Source organism: Delphinapterus leucas, chromosome 21 (genome assembly GCF_059928025.1).
Source record: "Delphinapterus leucas isolate spDelLeu-1000000601 "Yukka" chromosome 21, BTC_Dleu_Yukka2, whole genome shotgun sequence".
NCBI classification, from domain to species: domain Eukaryota; kingdom Metazoa; phylum Chordata; class Mammalia; order Artiodactyla; family Monodontidae; genus Delphinapterus; species Delphinapterus leucas.
The window spans coordinates 13,652,629-13,667,930 of NC_143149.1; the positions used below are offsets into that span (position 1 = coordinate 13,652,629).

General features: G+C 40.6%; 1 protein-coding gene across 1 annotated transcript; it reads right to left on the bottom strand.

The window, feature by feature from the left end:
* Nucleotides 1–2,219: 2,219 nt before the first annotated feature.
* On the bottom strand, nucleotides 2,220–14,476 carry CCDC110 (coiled-coil domain containing 110). Its single transcript, XM_089903546.1, is given in 9 exon segments — nucleotides 2,220–2,702; nucleotides 2,704–2,753; nucleotides 3,347–5,417; nucleotides 6,093–6,152; nucleotides 6,252–6,362; nucleotides 7,581–7,646; nucleotides 7,909–7,964; nucleotides 14,016–14,304; nucleotides 14,348–14,476. Coding segments are annotated over 9 exon segments (2,946 nt in total). The 3' UTR covers nucleotides 2,220–2,588.
* Between the last annotated feature and the right edge of the window lie 826 nt (nucleotides 14,477–15,302).

A 15,302-nucleotide genomic window follows, 5' to 3' on the forward strand; every position in this document is an offset into this window, starting at 1 on the left:
ACACAATAGTAAAATAATGAGTCCAGAAAAATGACTCATAGGGGGATCATCAAAGAATAAGGGGTTTCAAAAAAATTCTGTAGACAAAAAAAGTAAGAATAGAGCCAAAAATGTTTAATTAAAAGTGTGTTTAGGAAAGACTTTTTCAGTCAGTTTCTTTTTTTCCTCCTACCTCCTTCCCATCCTCAGTGCTTTCCCAGTTCAGGCAACCCAGAATTTTACCCCCAGATGAAAAACTAAGCATCTTGCCTCTGAACATTCTAAAGAGCTACCTAAGGAGAATTGGGACTACAAGAGTAAGGTTCTTGTTCTGGCATTATTACTCCAAAAAGAATAATTCTGGTTCTCTTCTGGTCAATAGCCCTGTACACACATACTCATAGTTACAGGCATCTTCTTTATAGTTGGGTGAGATCTGGTGGAAGAACATACCTACATATACCAGCTACCTAGAAGAGTCAACACTGTGTTCTGTCTGTTCATAGGACTTGATTTTCCAAACTTCCCAAACTTGACTACCCAGAAATGGCTTCTAGCCAAGATAGAGTATCAGGAACCAGATTTACACTTCTTCTTTAGGCAATTAAAAACTGTATAAAACATACATAACAACTCTTTCTAGATACTGGACACAGACAGTGCAGGATTGTGATCCGTGAGGAAAAGGAAACAATTGAGGTGAGCCCTGCAATTGCTTTTTGTCTGGAGGCACTTTTGGACTGGAGAGGATGGAGGACTTGGAATCTCAAAGTATAGTAGCCTTGCTGAATTGAGACAGAAATTGGAACCCAAGGAATCTAAAGTGGCTCAAATTTGTGGGGTTGAGTTCTAGAGAGGAAAGATCTACACAGGAAAAGAGTTCAGAAATCCGCATAGGAATCCCCTTAACCCTGCTGACATCTAAGACAGGCATGCGTAAGGTTAAATTCCATGAGGCAGAACAAAGAACAACACGGACCTGTCATGGTTCCCACAGCTCACAGAAGGCCAGGAACCATTCAAGGCTGGGACATTCTCACCTCTCTGCATTCAGTGGTGGTTCCAGAGGATCTAGAGTAGTAGACGAGAGGCTACTCTACACCCACCCTAATAAAAGTTTAAAAAACAAGCCTCGAAAGCATCAAATTGAAGCAGAAGTAATGTAATGCCTAACACAACCAATTCCAACAATTTATAAAGGAAACAACAACATTCGGACAATCAACAATGTAAAATTCACAAAAACCCATCTTCCAGATGGATTTTTGGCATACTAGGTATGCTAGGAAGCCAGAAAATATGACCCATAACTGGGAGAAAAATCAGTCCATAGAAATAAACCCCCAAACAGTAGAGAAGATGGAATTAGCAAATAAAGACATTAAAATAGCTACTTGAACCATGTTAATGTATTTAAAGGAAAATATGAACATATTGGAAAGAAAGTTATAAACAAGAACCAAATGGAAAATCTAGAGATGAAAAAAAAGATAACTGAAATGAAAAACTTCAGTAAGTGGGAATAGTAGAAAATTAGGCATGGCAAAAGAAAAAACTAGTGAATTTGAAGATATAGTAATAGAAAGTATCCAAAGTGAAACAGAAAAAAGACTGAAAAGCAAATGAAAATAATACCAGTGAGCTCTAGGACAATATCAAACAGTCTAACATATGTGTTATTGCATCTCAGAAGGGAGCAGAGAGAAAAAGATTTAAAGAAATAATGGCTAAAAATTTCCAAGTGTGATGAAAATTATAAATCCACATCCAAGATGCCCAAAGAATCACAAGAACCCCAAATTATCAATGTCAGAAGTGAAAGATGGGACATCACAGGTCCTCTAGACATTAAAAAGATAATAAGGAATATTATAAACAACTTTATGCCAAAACACTTGAGAACTTATGTAAAATTCTTCGGAACAACAAATGATCAAACCTGATTCAAGAAGAAATAGAAAATCTGAATAGTTCTATATCTGTTAATGGGGTTGATTTTGCAGTGTAAAACCTTTCCATTTAGAAAACTCCAGGCTCTCTGGTGAATTATGTATTTAGAAAGGAATAATATCAATAATACCAATTCTACACTAATCCTTTCAGAAAATAGAGGAGGAGGGAACACTTTCCTCTTGGAAAACCTGACCTTATATTTTATGAGGCCAGGATTTTCCTGACATCAAAATCAGATAAAGACATAAAAAGAAAATAATATAGATACCAATATCCTGAACATAGAAGCAGAAATCTTTAACAAAATATTGTCAAATTGAATCCAGAAGTATGTTAAAAGGATAATACATGATAAACATGAAGTTTATCTCAGCAACTCAAGGTTGGTGTAATGTTTCAAAATTAATCAATGTAGTCACCATATTTACAGATTAAAGGGGGAAAACACAGGATCACCTCAATAAAATGCAGAAAAAGCATTTGACAAAATTCAATAAGTTTATTTGTATAACAAGCAGTCTTGGAAGCTAGAGATAGTGTCTCTGCTGGAGCAAGGGCAGGTATTCTAACTGTCCTGTATAATAAAGGTAATGTTTCCATCTAGAGCAAAGGGCAGGCATGCTTACTGCACTCAGAAAAGTAGTGGTTCCCTTAGCTTAGAGTTTTCTCTTGTAATGCAACCACTGTGTCACCCTTTTCATGTTGCCTTTAGGAACTGGGGCTTGGAGAACCCGTGCAAAAGTGCTGTTACTCTGGCTCCTGCTATTGCTGTAAGCAACAAACTGTCCTTTATCTCTGACCCAGTAGTCTTATGTCTTCCACTAGAACCCATGAAACTGTCAGGCTAACATATTAGCTTACAAGTTGGATAAAGTCTCAGAATGTTTATAGTTCTTGACAACATAAAAATATATACCTAATTCCAATATCGAATTTAAAAAAACTAGTCTAATCAATTATAAGGTAATTGTAATCCCATGTAAAAAGTGAATTTAAAATTTTTTGTTGAAAAAAGTACTTGGACAAAGGATTTTGAAACACTATTTTAGAAATTTATTTACATGGTTTGGATGGAAGCAATTGATACAGTTTACTTGGAATTTCTGGAAAAAAAGAAGAATGTTTTAGAAGGTTGGACTTCTAAGTGTATTGCAGAAAAATAATAATTAAAAAAAATCCCTGTTTGCTGCCAAAGTTGCTTTGGTCATATACAATGTATAGAAGTAGTATAATAAAATAATATGAATTTTATCAAAAGAGCAAAATCTCTAAATAATTCCACTATATAATAAATTGGATACAAATCTTACAAAACTGAATTGTACTCACCTTCTTATTACTGTCCTCTGGCTAATGCCCGATAGGCTAAAAGAATCTTAAACGTATTTCTGCTAATCCACCATGATATACATACCTTTCAAATCAGGGGCTAAAGGCCTACTCCTAGGACTAGAGGTGTCTTCATAAATATCATAGATGTCAAAATGGAATTTCTCTCTTCTTGAAATGTAACCCATTTTTGATAGGTCAATATGATTATAGATTTTTTCACTTAGATTTAAATATTCTTTTTGAAGATTCCGCATCTCAAATTCCAAGGTATCCCTTTCATTCTCTATACTTCTTACATAATTTTCTAAAAGTATTTTGTCTTCCTCAAGTCTACTGATGCTGTTTTCAAACTTTATACTTTCTTGACTATGTTTTTTTAGTTCTTCTTTTAGAATCTGATTATCAGTTTTAATTCCCATTAACATTTTTGATAACATCTCACATTTGTTGCCCATTTCTGACAAACTATTCTTATAAATACTTGCTTCTGATTTTGCATTTTTTATTTCTTGCAGAAAATTCTCTTTGGCGGTAGATTGGTATGTTTGAATATCCTCAATTTCTCTTTCCATCATTTCTCTCGCAGCAGTAGATTCTTGTAAGGTTGTTTCAAGATTAAGCTTTTCATTTTTAACTGTTTCTATTATTTGAAGAAGTGTCTCTTGTTCAGTTTTTGCCAATCTTTCTTTCTCTTTTAGCTGCATTATCTCTAGCTGGTTTTCTTTTCGTTCATTTTCAAGTGAGCCTTTTTCCTTTAGAAGCTGGTATGTTTTTTCCTCTAATATTTCTTTTTCCTCTTGTATCAACAGAATATTTGTTTTCATTGATTCCATTTCTGTGATCAATAGTTTATTTTCATTATTGACAAAGGCCATGTCACTTTGAGTTTTGTGTTCCTTACTTTTTAGTTGTTCTAATGTTTCTATTATTTGTTGCTTCTCCAAAGAAAGTTGACTGTTTTTTTCCTCTAGGGTTTTATTTTGTCCTTGGAGAACATTATAGTTACTAATTATTTCTTTCACTTCTTTAACACATTCTTTGCCATCTTCTTCTGTTTTAATTAACTTGGGCTGAATAGTGTTCTTTTCTTCAGCCAATGTCTTAAGTTGTTTTTCATACATTTCAATTTTCTGTATCAGAGATTGTGTGGTAAAGACAAGAAGTTTAATTTTCTCTTTAAGGGTTAGGTTTTCATTCTCTAGTTTCAGTACTTTTTTCTGTATCTGCATAGATTCTTTCAGGTAATTCTGTAAGTACTGAATTTTTGCTACACACTGTTCAGTAACAGAATTGACTTTGGATGTCTTCTCACTTTCAAATATTATTGATCCTTGTTTTACTGCAAATGGTTGTCTTTCTTTGTCTTTCATTGCATATTTTGTTGGGTCAAAGAATGCCAGTGTATGTTTTGGAAGTGTGGAGTGGAGTTTTAAATCTGCAGTATTCTTGTCAGTGATAGGAATTTCTTTATTATTTTTCTCATTCTTTTCCCCCCTGTGTATTTCACTCTTAGATAGTTTTTTACATTTCCTACAAAAATTCACATGGAATTTTGACACTGTTTCCCTAAGTGGGAGTAATTTGTTTACTAGTGCCTCTAATTCCAAAATTCTCTTTGATTTTATATCTTCATTTAAGTTACTTGCAATATTTTCTTCCTTAATAAAGTTAATTTTTTCCTTGTGAGTGGGGGGCAGGTCATAGTTACCATTCCTTGGAACAGCTTTTAAAGTTTGCAGTTCATTTGTAAGTGCCAGTTCCTTGTCATGTGACTTTTGAAGCTCTTCCTTCATTTGTTTGATAGAATGGCAGATATCATCTAAATTTTCACAAAATCCATGCTTGAGGTAAGGCACAGTAACTCTGGACTTATCCACAATTACCATATCAGCTTGAGACATCCCATTTTGAGGTACATTAGGTAGGAAATTATAAAGGTTATTATAATTCTTCAAGTCAGAATTTTCTGAAGCTGAATTATCTGTTGAAGTTAATATGTCCTTGAAATGTATCTGGCATGGGATATTTATACCTTGAGAGAGCCCGTTAACACTGTCACTACTGAATATTTCTTCTACGGAATGAAGAGTCCTAGGATCCTCAAAAGGCTGAATTTTCTCCATAGAAAGGGTTTCTTCTTGATTCTCTACAGGCTAGTAACAATAAAAATCACACTATAAAGGTACTATCATTTGCTACATGACCAACAAATTAAGATAATATTTTGTGGAGGAATTGCTTTTACTACAACCAGAATGAACATTTTATCCATTTCTGCAGCAAAGAGGCTGACAAGTATGATTCATTTTCTCCAGAAAATCTACTGTTATTTTGAGATCTGTAACTCTGGTCTTCACAATTTGCTTAGAAATTGCACTTACTTCCTTAGGGGGTGAGATAGAAGGGCCAACCCCTCAATTCCAGAAATATAAATTCGGCATTTCTAGAGACCATCATAGATAGGTGGGGAAGAGAGAAGCAATAGTTCAAAGGGAAGTTTAAGGAAAATGAAAATTTCTACTTCTGGGCTATCTGTCAACCTTAGCTTGTCTTCCTCATTTCAAATGGGTCTAGGGTTGTGACTCTTCACAGAGAAAGTGTGAAGTTCTAATAAGTATAGACACAGTGACTCTAGTTTGGACCTGTTTTAGAGAACTCACTCTAGGTGTAAGTCAGTCCTAAAAGTAGAAAAACTCAAAGTGGGCAGAAAAACTGCCATGTATTTCAGTTTACTTGGGAATCTTTAGGTATATGGATTAAGTCAAATGCCCCTCACACGCTCTCCTAAGAGAAACAAGAAAATTGCAGAAGTACAGAGGTAAACGCACATCTTTTAGGGTTTTCAGGACAGGAGTTTCCTTATTTTCATCTTTGACAATCCAGTCGCCCTGTGAAGAAGGGGAGAATGTAAAGGTGAAGGTAAACTGGTTGCAGTAACATTTCTGAAGTACCTAAATGTAGGAATGATTTTGTACTGAAACACATACCAAAGCTTTTTCATTGCGTGTGCTGAATACTAGATTTTTTTCTGAGCTAAATTGTGGGTTTTCTACTTCAATAATACTTTTGTTCAATATTTCACTGATTTCAGACTGCACCTTTAAAAGAGAAATTAAGAATGTCAGGCTTTGATTTCACACTTATAAAGTTATGAATGCACAAGGATGGTAGATATTATACTTGAAAGATACCTTTACATTTCCTATGCATATTCTTTTCCATCATATAAATTAAAAATTAAATTTAATTTATTGTAATCTCTATCATTGAAGGAATCTTTAAGAAAAGGATGTCTTTACTACATGATTATAAAATCAGAAAGACTTAATTTAGGAAAACAGTAAAATCTTATGAATTAAAATAATTTTAGATGTTTGATTTTTACATTGTTGAATAAATCAGAGGTATTTGATCTCTGTCATCAGAATGGAATCTATTCCGTAAGCCTCAGGTGGATTTTATCTTCTCGTCCCATTTCCCTGCAGTTGCTTCAGGAATATCAGGATGACGTTTATGTTGGGTCTTTGGCAACTATGCGTTGTGTTATGTACCCCCAGGATCCATGCCCTGTCCTTCTGTTAACACTACCCCTTACTTCTAGATAAAGTCCATGTGCCTTTGGTGATACAGATCCCTCCTCCAGCTCCAAGGGGTGGGCATGTGACCCAGAGCTAACCAGTCAGAGCATTGCCTCCCTCTGAACAGTGATTGCTTCAAGCACTGCATGTGGGGCTGTCAGAATCAGGCCAAGAACTCAGTACACACTGTTAAGAGAGAAAAGCACGGTCTCATCTCTGTCTAACTGGAATCTGGAAGGATAAGGGCCGGAACTTCTAGCAACCCGTTTGCTACCACATGGAGTCTGAGAATACATTACTGTCAAAAGCAGAACCAAGATAAGGAGTGAGGCTGGTTCCCTGACACACGTGAGTCCTGACCGTATGGATGAAGCCATCCCCAAGTGAACTATTCCGAGGGTTTGCATTACTAGAGCTAATAAAGTACACTTTTCCCTTAGTCAGTTTGACTTAGATTTTATTATCACTTATAATGAGAGTCCCTATTTGTAGACTATATATAGGTAGCACTTTAAACATATGTTTTTAAAAAAAATCAGTGAGTGTTATTTCTTTGGGCTCATATCCAAATGCAAGTATAACAGAATATAGTTTCCTGCCAATTTCGTGTCTAGAATAGGTTGTGGCTTTATTACATTCAATGCCAACTCATCAGTTGGCGATAGTGATCATCAGTTTAGAAGTGTGTGACAGTGCTCTAAGTTTGGATATTTTCTATGTAAATTAGAAGAAACATACCATGCTAACATTCTGCAAAGTCTGTATTCGGAGAGCCTGAAATGATTCCAGCTGATGCTGAAGGGCCTATAACAAAATTATACAAGGTATGAAATTGAACATTTTTAGGTGAACATACATTTTGTTACAATTAAAAAAAAAAAATCACCCGAAGTTGCCTATTACCAGGATCATGTGAGGGTCAGGTGACCCGCATTCTTCATCATTCTTGCCCACTCTCCAGTGCATTTTGATGAAGACTTTTGTGGAAAACCCGTATATATTTAGGAAGTATTCTGAGAAAGATCAGACTTTACACAGATTTTCTGAGAAAATGAAATATACTCACTTTCAGTGCTGAGTGTGGTTCGATTTGATTTTCTGAGTCTGTTATGCAGCCGTATTCTAAAAAGTAAAATTGAAAAACGATGTGATTTAATCCTTAAGTGTTATTTTTAAGCAATGTTAATGGAAAGCAGTCTCCTAGCTTTCCTGGATGGTGAGGCAAAGAGATGATGAGACGATTGATGTTCACATTAAGAAAAACCCGATGCTAGCTGCATAGTGAGTTTAAGAGAGAATTCTCATCTGACTTACAATACTGCACCTACTTAAAGTTGTAATCGTGGTTTTACTTTTACAATAAACCCTTAACTTGTAACACCAAACTGAGAACTCTCAGGAACTCAGCTATCTTTGTTTGTTTCTGGGATATAAACTATATTTTTTGGTAAAAAAAATTAACAATTCTTATGTTAAGGGAGACCCTTGGCAAAGTCCTATATAGGTCTCAGTACCTATGCAACAGCCACGTGATGTTTTTCTTCCTTAACATGGAAAACAGTTTGGATTAATAGAACATAATTTTTGTTATGCTCTTAAGCAAAGTGCTATAAGGATCCGTGTGTTCCTTCCTAGAAAATAGATTTTAGTTCTGCAGTAGGGGAGAGACTATATAACGTTTGCACATTTCCTGACATACATTCCTCTTTTTTCCCAAATGTTAGGCTACTTGCTTTGTAAATTTTTATTGAAAAAATTAAAAAACATGTCCTGAATGAAATGAGAGTTATGTTAGAATTTGCCCCAGGCTGACAATTTCTGCTGTACGAGAAGGTTTTTAAAGAAGTCAGTGCATCTCTTTTGGAATGGCAGTCTGCCAGATGTTACAGAATCTGGTTGCAAAGTGTACTTCCTTCCACCCAGTCCCAATGTGGCCCTCATCACTGAGAGAGCTGCTGTGGTTCAGAGCCTGGAGCCATTTGGCCAGTTGAAGAATCCCGCCTTCATCACAGGGCAGGGATGGACTGTGTGTGGGGGCTGGGCAGGGGTGCATTAATGAGTTATCTTCAGGATTCTGGCTTTCTTTATCGCCTCTGAAAGTCAGAGGGAGTTACGAGCCATGCAATAGATAGCCTTGCCAGAATCATCTGTTTTTGTCTTTGGCCTCCACTCTCCAATTTTATGTCCTGAGGGGGTGCCCCCTTCCTTCTCCAGGTACTGCTGGTGAAGTTTTTGCTGGTGTTTGTTCATGTCCTTTTGTAGTTGGGGAGGAAGGTCTGGGGTCTTCTTTGGCTCTAAAGTCTCTACCTGAAAGTCTAGAATAATTTTGATAAGTTCATGATTTGGCCTTAAATACTGTTTCATGTTCAAGTGGTTCATTCCTTCAATAATATCACACATTCAGATTTTGAGTGTCTACTACGTGGTGTGCCCCACTGTAGTTACTATAGACACAGCAATGAATAAATCAGCCGGAGCTCCTGTTCTCACTATGCCTACCTTCTAAAAAAAGTAAACAGAAAAAAAGCAAACAAAGATATAAACAAGATATTTCCAAATAGTGATAGATAACACAAAGAAAATAGGCTACTGTGACAGTGAGGGGGGGTGAGGACAGCATTGGGGAGGGCGGTTAGAAAAGGCCTATCTGGTATTTTGTGGCTTCAGCCAAGACTCCTACGTGATAAGAAGGGGCCAGCCGTGTGGACATCTGTAGGAAGAGATTCAGAGCAGAGGAAACCGCAAGGTCCTGAAGCAGAGCACGTGTTACCTGTGTTTGGAACAGAAAGAAAGCCCATGTGGATGCAGCTTCCTGAGCAGATGGGAGCACAGTGTGCTAAGAGTTCAGGGGGAGATGGGGGTGAGGTTAGAGAGAATCTGGCAGGCCATCCTGAGGGGTTTGGCTTTTATTTTAAGAGAAATGAGAAGCTTTGGGGGGTTTCGATCACGAGAATGATTTGATTTGACTAAAAACATTATAGGACACTCTCCTGCATGATAATGGATTAGAAGGTAGCAGTTGCAGGACTATTGGAATAATCCAAGGGAGAGACAAAGGTACCTTGGACTAGAATGGCAGTGTGGGAAATGGAGAAAAATAGGTGGATTCAAAATACGTTTTTGACATGAAGCATTGCTGGAGGATTAGATGTGGCCAGTGTCGAGGAAGGAAAGGTGACTCCTGGTTTTTAGTGAGAGCAGGTGGGCGAATGATGATGCCATTTACTGAAATGGAAAAGAGTGGGGGAGGAGCATAGTTTAGGGAAAACTCGTTTAGGTTTGTTGAAGTTTTCCGTTGGACATCAAAGTGGAGATGTCAACAGGCAGTTGGATAGTCAGGCTCTGGGTCAGGGGAGTGGTTATGAGCACTGTACTGGGGAATATGGACCCTGCTGCTGGCCTAGACAGGGGCACTTTCTGTGCAGTGAGCAGCTCAGAACCCCAGATGAAGTGGCTCGAGGGGAGATGGAATGTGAAGGTTCGTGGGCGACGCTTTCTGGTTTTACTGTGGCAGGGGATAAGGTGCCTGGTGGGGATAGGGGTTTTTGGAAGAGATGTGAAGGTTAAGAAGAACTTTTTTTTTAACCATGAGAGAGTCTAATATGCCTGCTTACTGCGGGAATCATATAGTGGAAATGGAGGAGAAGAATAATTCTGGAGAATGAGGAAGGCTGATGGCCAAAGTTGAGTACTTGAGAATTCCAGGAGAGGTATGATCTGGAGGAAATGACCTGTGATTGAGCAGGGACAGTCCTTCCACTGAAGTGGGGGACAGCAGAGAATATGGAACACAGGCGGTAGGTTAGCAGAGTTTAAGGTTGAAGGTTAGGGATTTGGGGTCTGATTGCTTCTATTTTTTTTCATATAGTTTGAGGTCATGTTACACGTTGGGAGGTAGCAGTGAGAGGTGTTGGAGATTTGAAGAAACCAGAAGAGTGGAATAGTTATCTTGGACAGGGCTTGCAAAAGCATTTACTGGGGAAATAAAGTAACTTTTCCAAATAGCATTGAGATCCATGGTATGACTCAGAAGTGAGTGTTTTTCTCCAGCAAAGTTCATATGATTCAGTGAAGATACAGAGTAGGCAGAGAGTTGGATTCATCTATTTTTAAAAGCTACGAAAATAACTTTTTGTTTTTCTTATGAGTTTCAGAGACATTGGCTACTACTTATTCCCAAAGGGAAGATAATTTTAAAATTCATCAGTACTTAAAGAAACACATAGGATTATGTGATTCTAGAATTGGAAGGGAAATTATCAGTGAAGCACAGGAGAGGGAACACAGTCACAGGTCACCATTTATTAAGTCCTTGCTAAATGTACTATATTGGGAAGTATTTAGACTAAGTAGAGGATATGGTGCCAGCCCTGAAGAAGCTTATACTCTATTCAGATTGCAAGAAATATTATTCAGATTATATTCACCTTAAGTTCTCTAGCTGTTTCATATTTAAGTGTCAAAATTTAAAAACAAGATAGTTATCTGCAGGATGACTTTTGAGGTCATTAAAGTAAAGATATAGGGAATTTATTCTGAAGTCTGCAGAAGATTATGTCATATTCAATGTATAGAGAAAGTTTTAAGGGCATACCTGTAGCTAACAGAGCAGGGAGAACAAATGAGTTTTAAAAATGCAACGTGGTAACAATTCTATATAGGATGTTAGACACTCTGTAGTCAACGCCTTTTAATTCTCAGGTTCAAATACTGAGTTTTGCCGTGACAATTCACACTCACTCCTAGAAGTAACTTTTATTGAAGCCTTGTGAGCTGTTCTACCCAAGCCTTCATTCATTCATCTAACAACTATTTTTAAGCACCTGCTATGTATCAAGTACTGTCCAAGGTGCTGGGGATCCTACAGTGAGCAAAATATGCAAAATCCCTGCCCATGTGAGGGGAATAAAGGATATTGTGTGTAAGATGGGAGTGAATCCTATGGAGAATAGTAAGGCACAGAGCAGGGGAGTGTGCATATCTGCACGAGGTTTTGTTATGGGAGCTATGGAGCCAGGCTGCCTGAGCTTGAATCCTGGCTTTGCCACACGCTCACTGTGAGGGATCAGTGTCTCGTTTGTAGGTAAAGCCTGGCACACAGTAAATGCTCAAGGAAAATTTACTCTCTTACTGTAGCAGCAAGGGTGTTATCAATATGATGATGATTTGGTAAATTTAAAATTTCTAATAGAGATGGAAGGGAGGGATGACTGCTCAAATTCTCCAGTGCCTCCCATTTTGCTCAGAATAAAACCGCACATCCTTACATGGAATTACAAAGCCCAGTATCCTCTCTGAACCTTTCTCCTATCCTCCTCCATGCTTATTCTGCTCCCGTCACCAGCTGATCCTCAAACATGCCAGGCATCCTCCCACCTAGGGGCCTTTGCAGCTGCTGTTCTCTCTGCCTGGAATGTTCTTTCCCTGGAAATCTGCACTGACTACTCCTTTACCTCCTTCAGGTCTTTGCTCAGATGTCATCTGCTAAGTGAGGTCTCCTACCATCCTATTTGAAATAAAATTGCACACTCCCCACCCCCCTCTGACACTCCATATATATACTTCACGCCATATACTAACTTCTTGTTCTTTTAAAATCAGAGACCTGAGAAATATATACGACCCTGTAATTCGGCATTATTTATGCAAATCATGTTAGTGTTCTGTTGGTCAGTACCCAGCGAATGGATCACTTGGTGACCATGACATGTAGCTGAGAGAACAGAAAGTGGGGAGGGCACAAGGTCACACGTCCTAATTTTGCCTTGAGCTGTAAGCAGGAAGTCCCTGCCATCCTTGGTGGCGCCTAACTTACTTAGAATATCTCTCACCGATTGAGTCCCTGCCCTTATACCCGCCACGCTCTAGCAAGAAAGACTTAACTCTCACACAAGCATATGTGCTATTTTGTATGTAACTTCATTTTCTGTGAACGCTGGCATTTCTCTCCAGAGCCTTCCATCTCACTCACATTAGAGAACACACGGTCTTGCCACATGAAGCTCCCTCAGTCTCTTCTGACCTTAAACACTCTCTCTTGGTATGGAGCTGTCTCCGTGTCTAGACTCTCTGTGAGGGCTTTCTGCCCCACTCAGGGCTTCCCATCGCCCCTCCTGTTGCCCAGGGATGCCTGCCTGGCCTCATGCAGGCGGGCCGGGTGCAGAATAGCAGAGAGGGGGCAGGTCAGTGCACTGCCCTGCGGCCTCTACTGAGGTGTGGCTTATCCTGGTGCTCCGGGCATCCAATTGTCTTGTGTCTTTTGTCTGCCGGCTGTGGCTGTTCCAGCCTTTTTTTTTAGAGCCCTTGACAAGGCCGTTGTGAAGGTCCCCGGTTTATGGAGGTGGACAAACCCCAACCTGACCTCAGGTCTCGGGCTCATCACTTGTCGCAGCACCTCTGCGTCTGGATTGCCCACGTGTCCCGCGTGGCTTATGGGCAACCATAGGATCCCAATGTGGCCCCTCAGTTTAGATACTGCCTTCCGCCCACGGCGCTCTGCTCCTTCCCTGGTGTCTCACATGAACACCAGGCCCCTCTGAGAGCTGTGTAGCCTCCTTCAGCTTCTCTCAAGGAAGCGAGACTCCAGCTTCAGTGTTCTTAGATCCTCCACACATCTTATTCATGGTTTATATGGAACTTGAAAACTGCAGCTTTTTAATGACTTCAAACATCCTCCCTATACAGTATCCTGTAGTCTACAAATATTTACTATAAAAGTATTTCTTTTGGAAAAAAATAGGTACCTTTTTAGTGACTGTCCAAAAAATCAGCGATTCTTATCTGGTATTCAGAGAAGCAGTACAGTGTAGCATGGAGGTTAAGGCCTGGACCCTGGAGCTACCCCGCTGAATACTGGCTCTGTCAGTTGCTGCCTGTGTGACCTTGGGGAGTTCGTTAACCTCTCTGTGCCTCAGTTTCCTCACTTGTAATATGAGGAGAATGGTAGTACCTACTTCATAGGGTTGTTGTGAGGATTAAATGAGTTGACACATTTAAGTGCTCAGAACAACATCTAGCACAAAGTAAATGTCCCGTGTTAGTTATTATTAGTATCTTACGAGTAGTTACCGGAAGCACACCAGTTGGGCCGGTGGACTTAGGTAACGTACTGGTTGCCTATAGTAAAAGGCAGAAACATCACTGCCATCGGAGCCTTGGCCTGGGAGGTTTTACCTGTTTCACTGCCACCATTTTCCTTTACCCCCTCAGAGGAATTTAGGATCTTGGGTGCTGAAAGGAGAACGCAGTCAACCCCCTCCTCTTCGTCGGTATGCTTTTCTGTAACAGAACAGTACGCGGCTTTTGGTTTTGCTGGGAGAAAGGAGGCGAGGCGTGGGGATTCGGGACGCGGGCGCGTAGAGCGGCCACGGGAGGGCGCGCTGGGGCCACGCCGCGGCGGCGGGCCGTGCTGCTCCAAGGCTGGAAGCAGGGCAGGCGCGGGGACGCAGGCGGTGCTTTCCTCCTGGGGAGGGCGGAGGTGTGCGGCTCGTCTAGGATATCCGCACTCCAGACGGGACCCGCCCCGCGGGGGAAGGAGCCGGGGCGGGGGGAGGCGGCGCTCCCCACCGCGCGTCCAATTCCCGGGTAGCCCCCTCCCAGGGCAGCCCCCCGACCCGGCTCTTACCCGGGCTCATTTCTGCTGCTCCAGCTCCCTTTCCAACCGCCTTCCCCTCTCCCAGGCACTAGGCTCGGTTGCTTCCCTCCTGGGCAGCTCGTTGCTTGGTAACGGGGTGGCCGGGACACAGCGAGCGGCAGTGGGTCGCGCGCGAGGGTGGGGGTGGGGAGGAGGAAGGTGCGAGCTGGGGGCCGGGGTGCAGTACGTCCGCCCAGCCGGAGCGGCGCCCGCGACAGCTGCGTGCTACCTTTGTTGTGCCTCCCAGGCCCAGCGACAGTCTCACTAGGGTGTGTCAACCCCCCACGCCCCACCCCCGCCGCTCCCCTGCTGACCCAGAACTTGATCTCGATCAGACTCTGATTTAACACAGCACCTGTTGGACCCAAGCTGTGTGGAGAAAGGGGAATGTTTGGAGACACGCAGACACCTAGGAACTTCCCTCCCCCCCCTTTCTGATCGCCATTTCATTGTTTTATTCTGTTCTATTCCTCTTGTTTCAACCCATCGGTCGAATTAGTTTCAGCGTTTGGGGATTTGAACGGTCCTAGACCATTATTGTGAAAGGACGTCTGTTTGCTGTGGTTAAAAGAAGACTCCTGTTTCTGATAATGAACTTTCAATAACCGTGTATGGAAATGTACACATTAGAGCTGTAGCAGAGGCGCCGGTCTTCATCTGTAGAGCATGCTCATTTCCTGTGCACCTGGGCAAACCGCTCGCAAAAGATGAATGTTGAGTTGGAAGCTGGGGCTTGTTCAACTGAGGACTGGTTGGCGTGGCCGCAGTCAATCCCTGTGCCCATCAGGAAATGGATCTCTTTAAGTAAAAGTTTTAAGTGAGTGTAT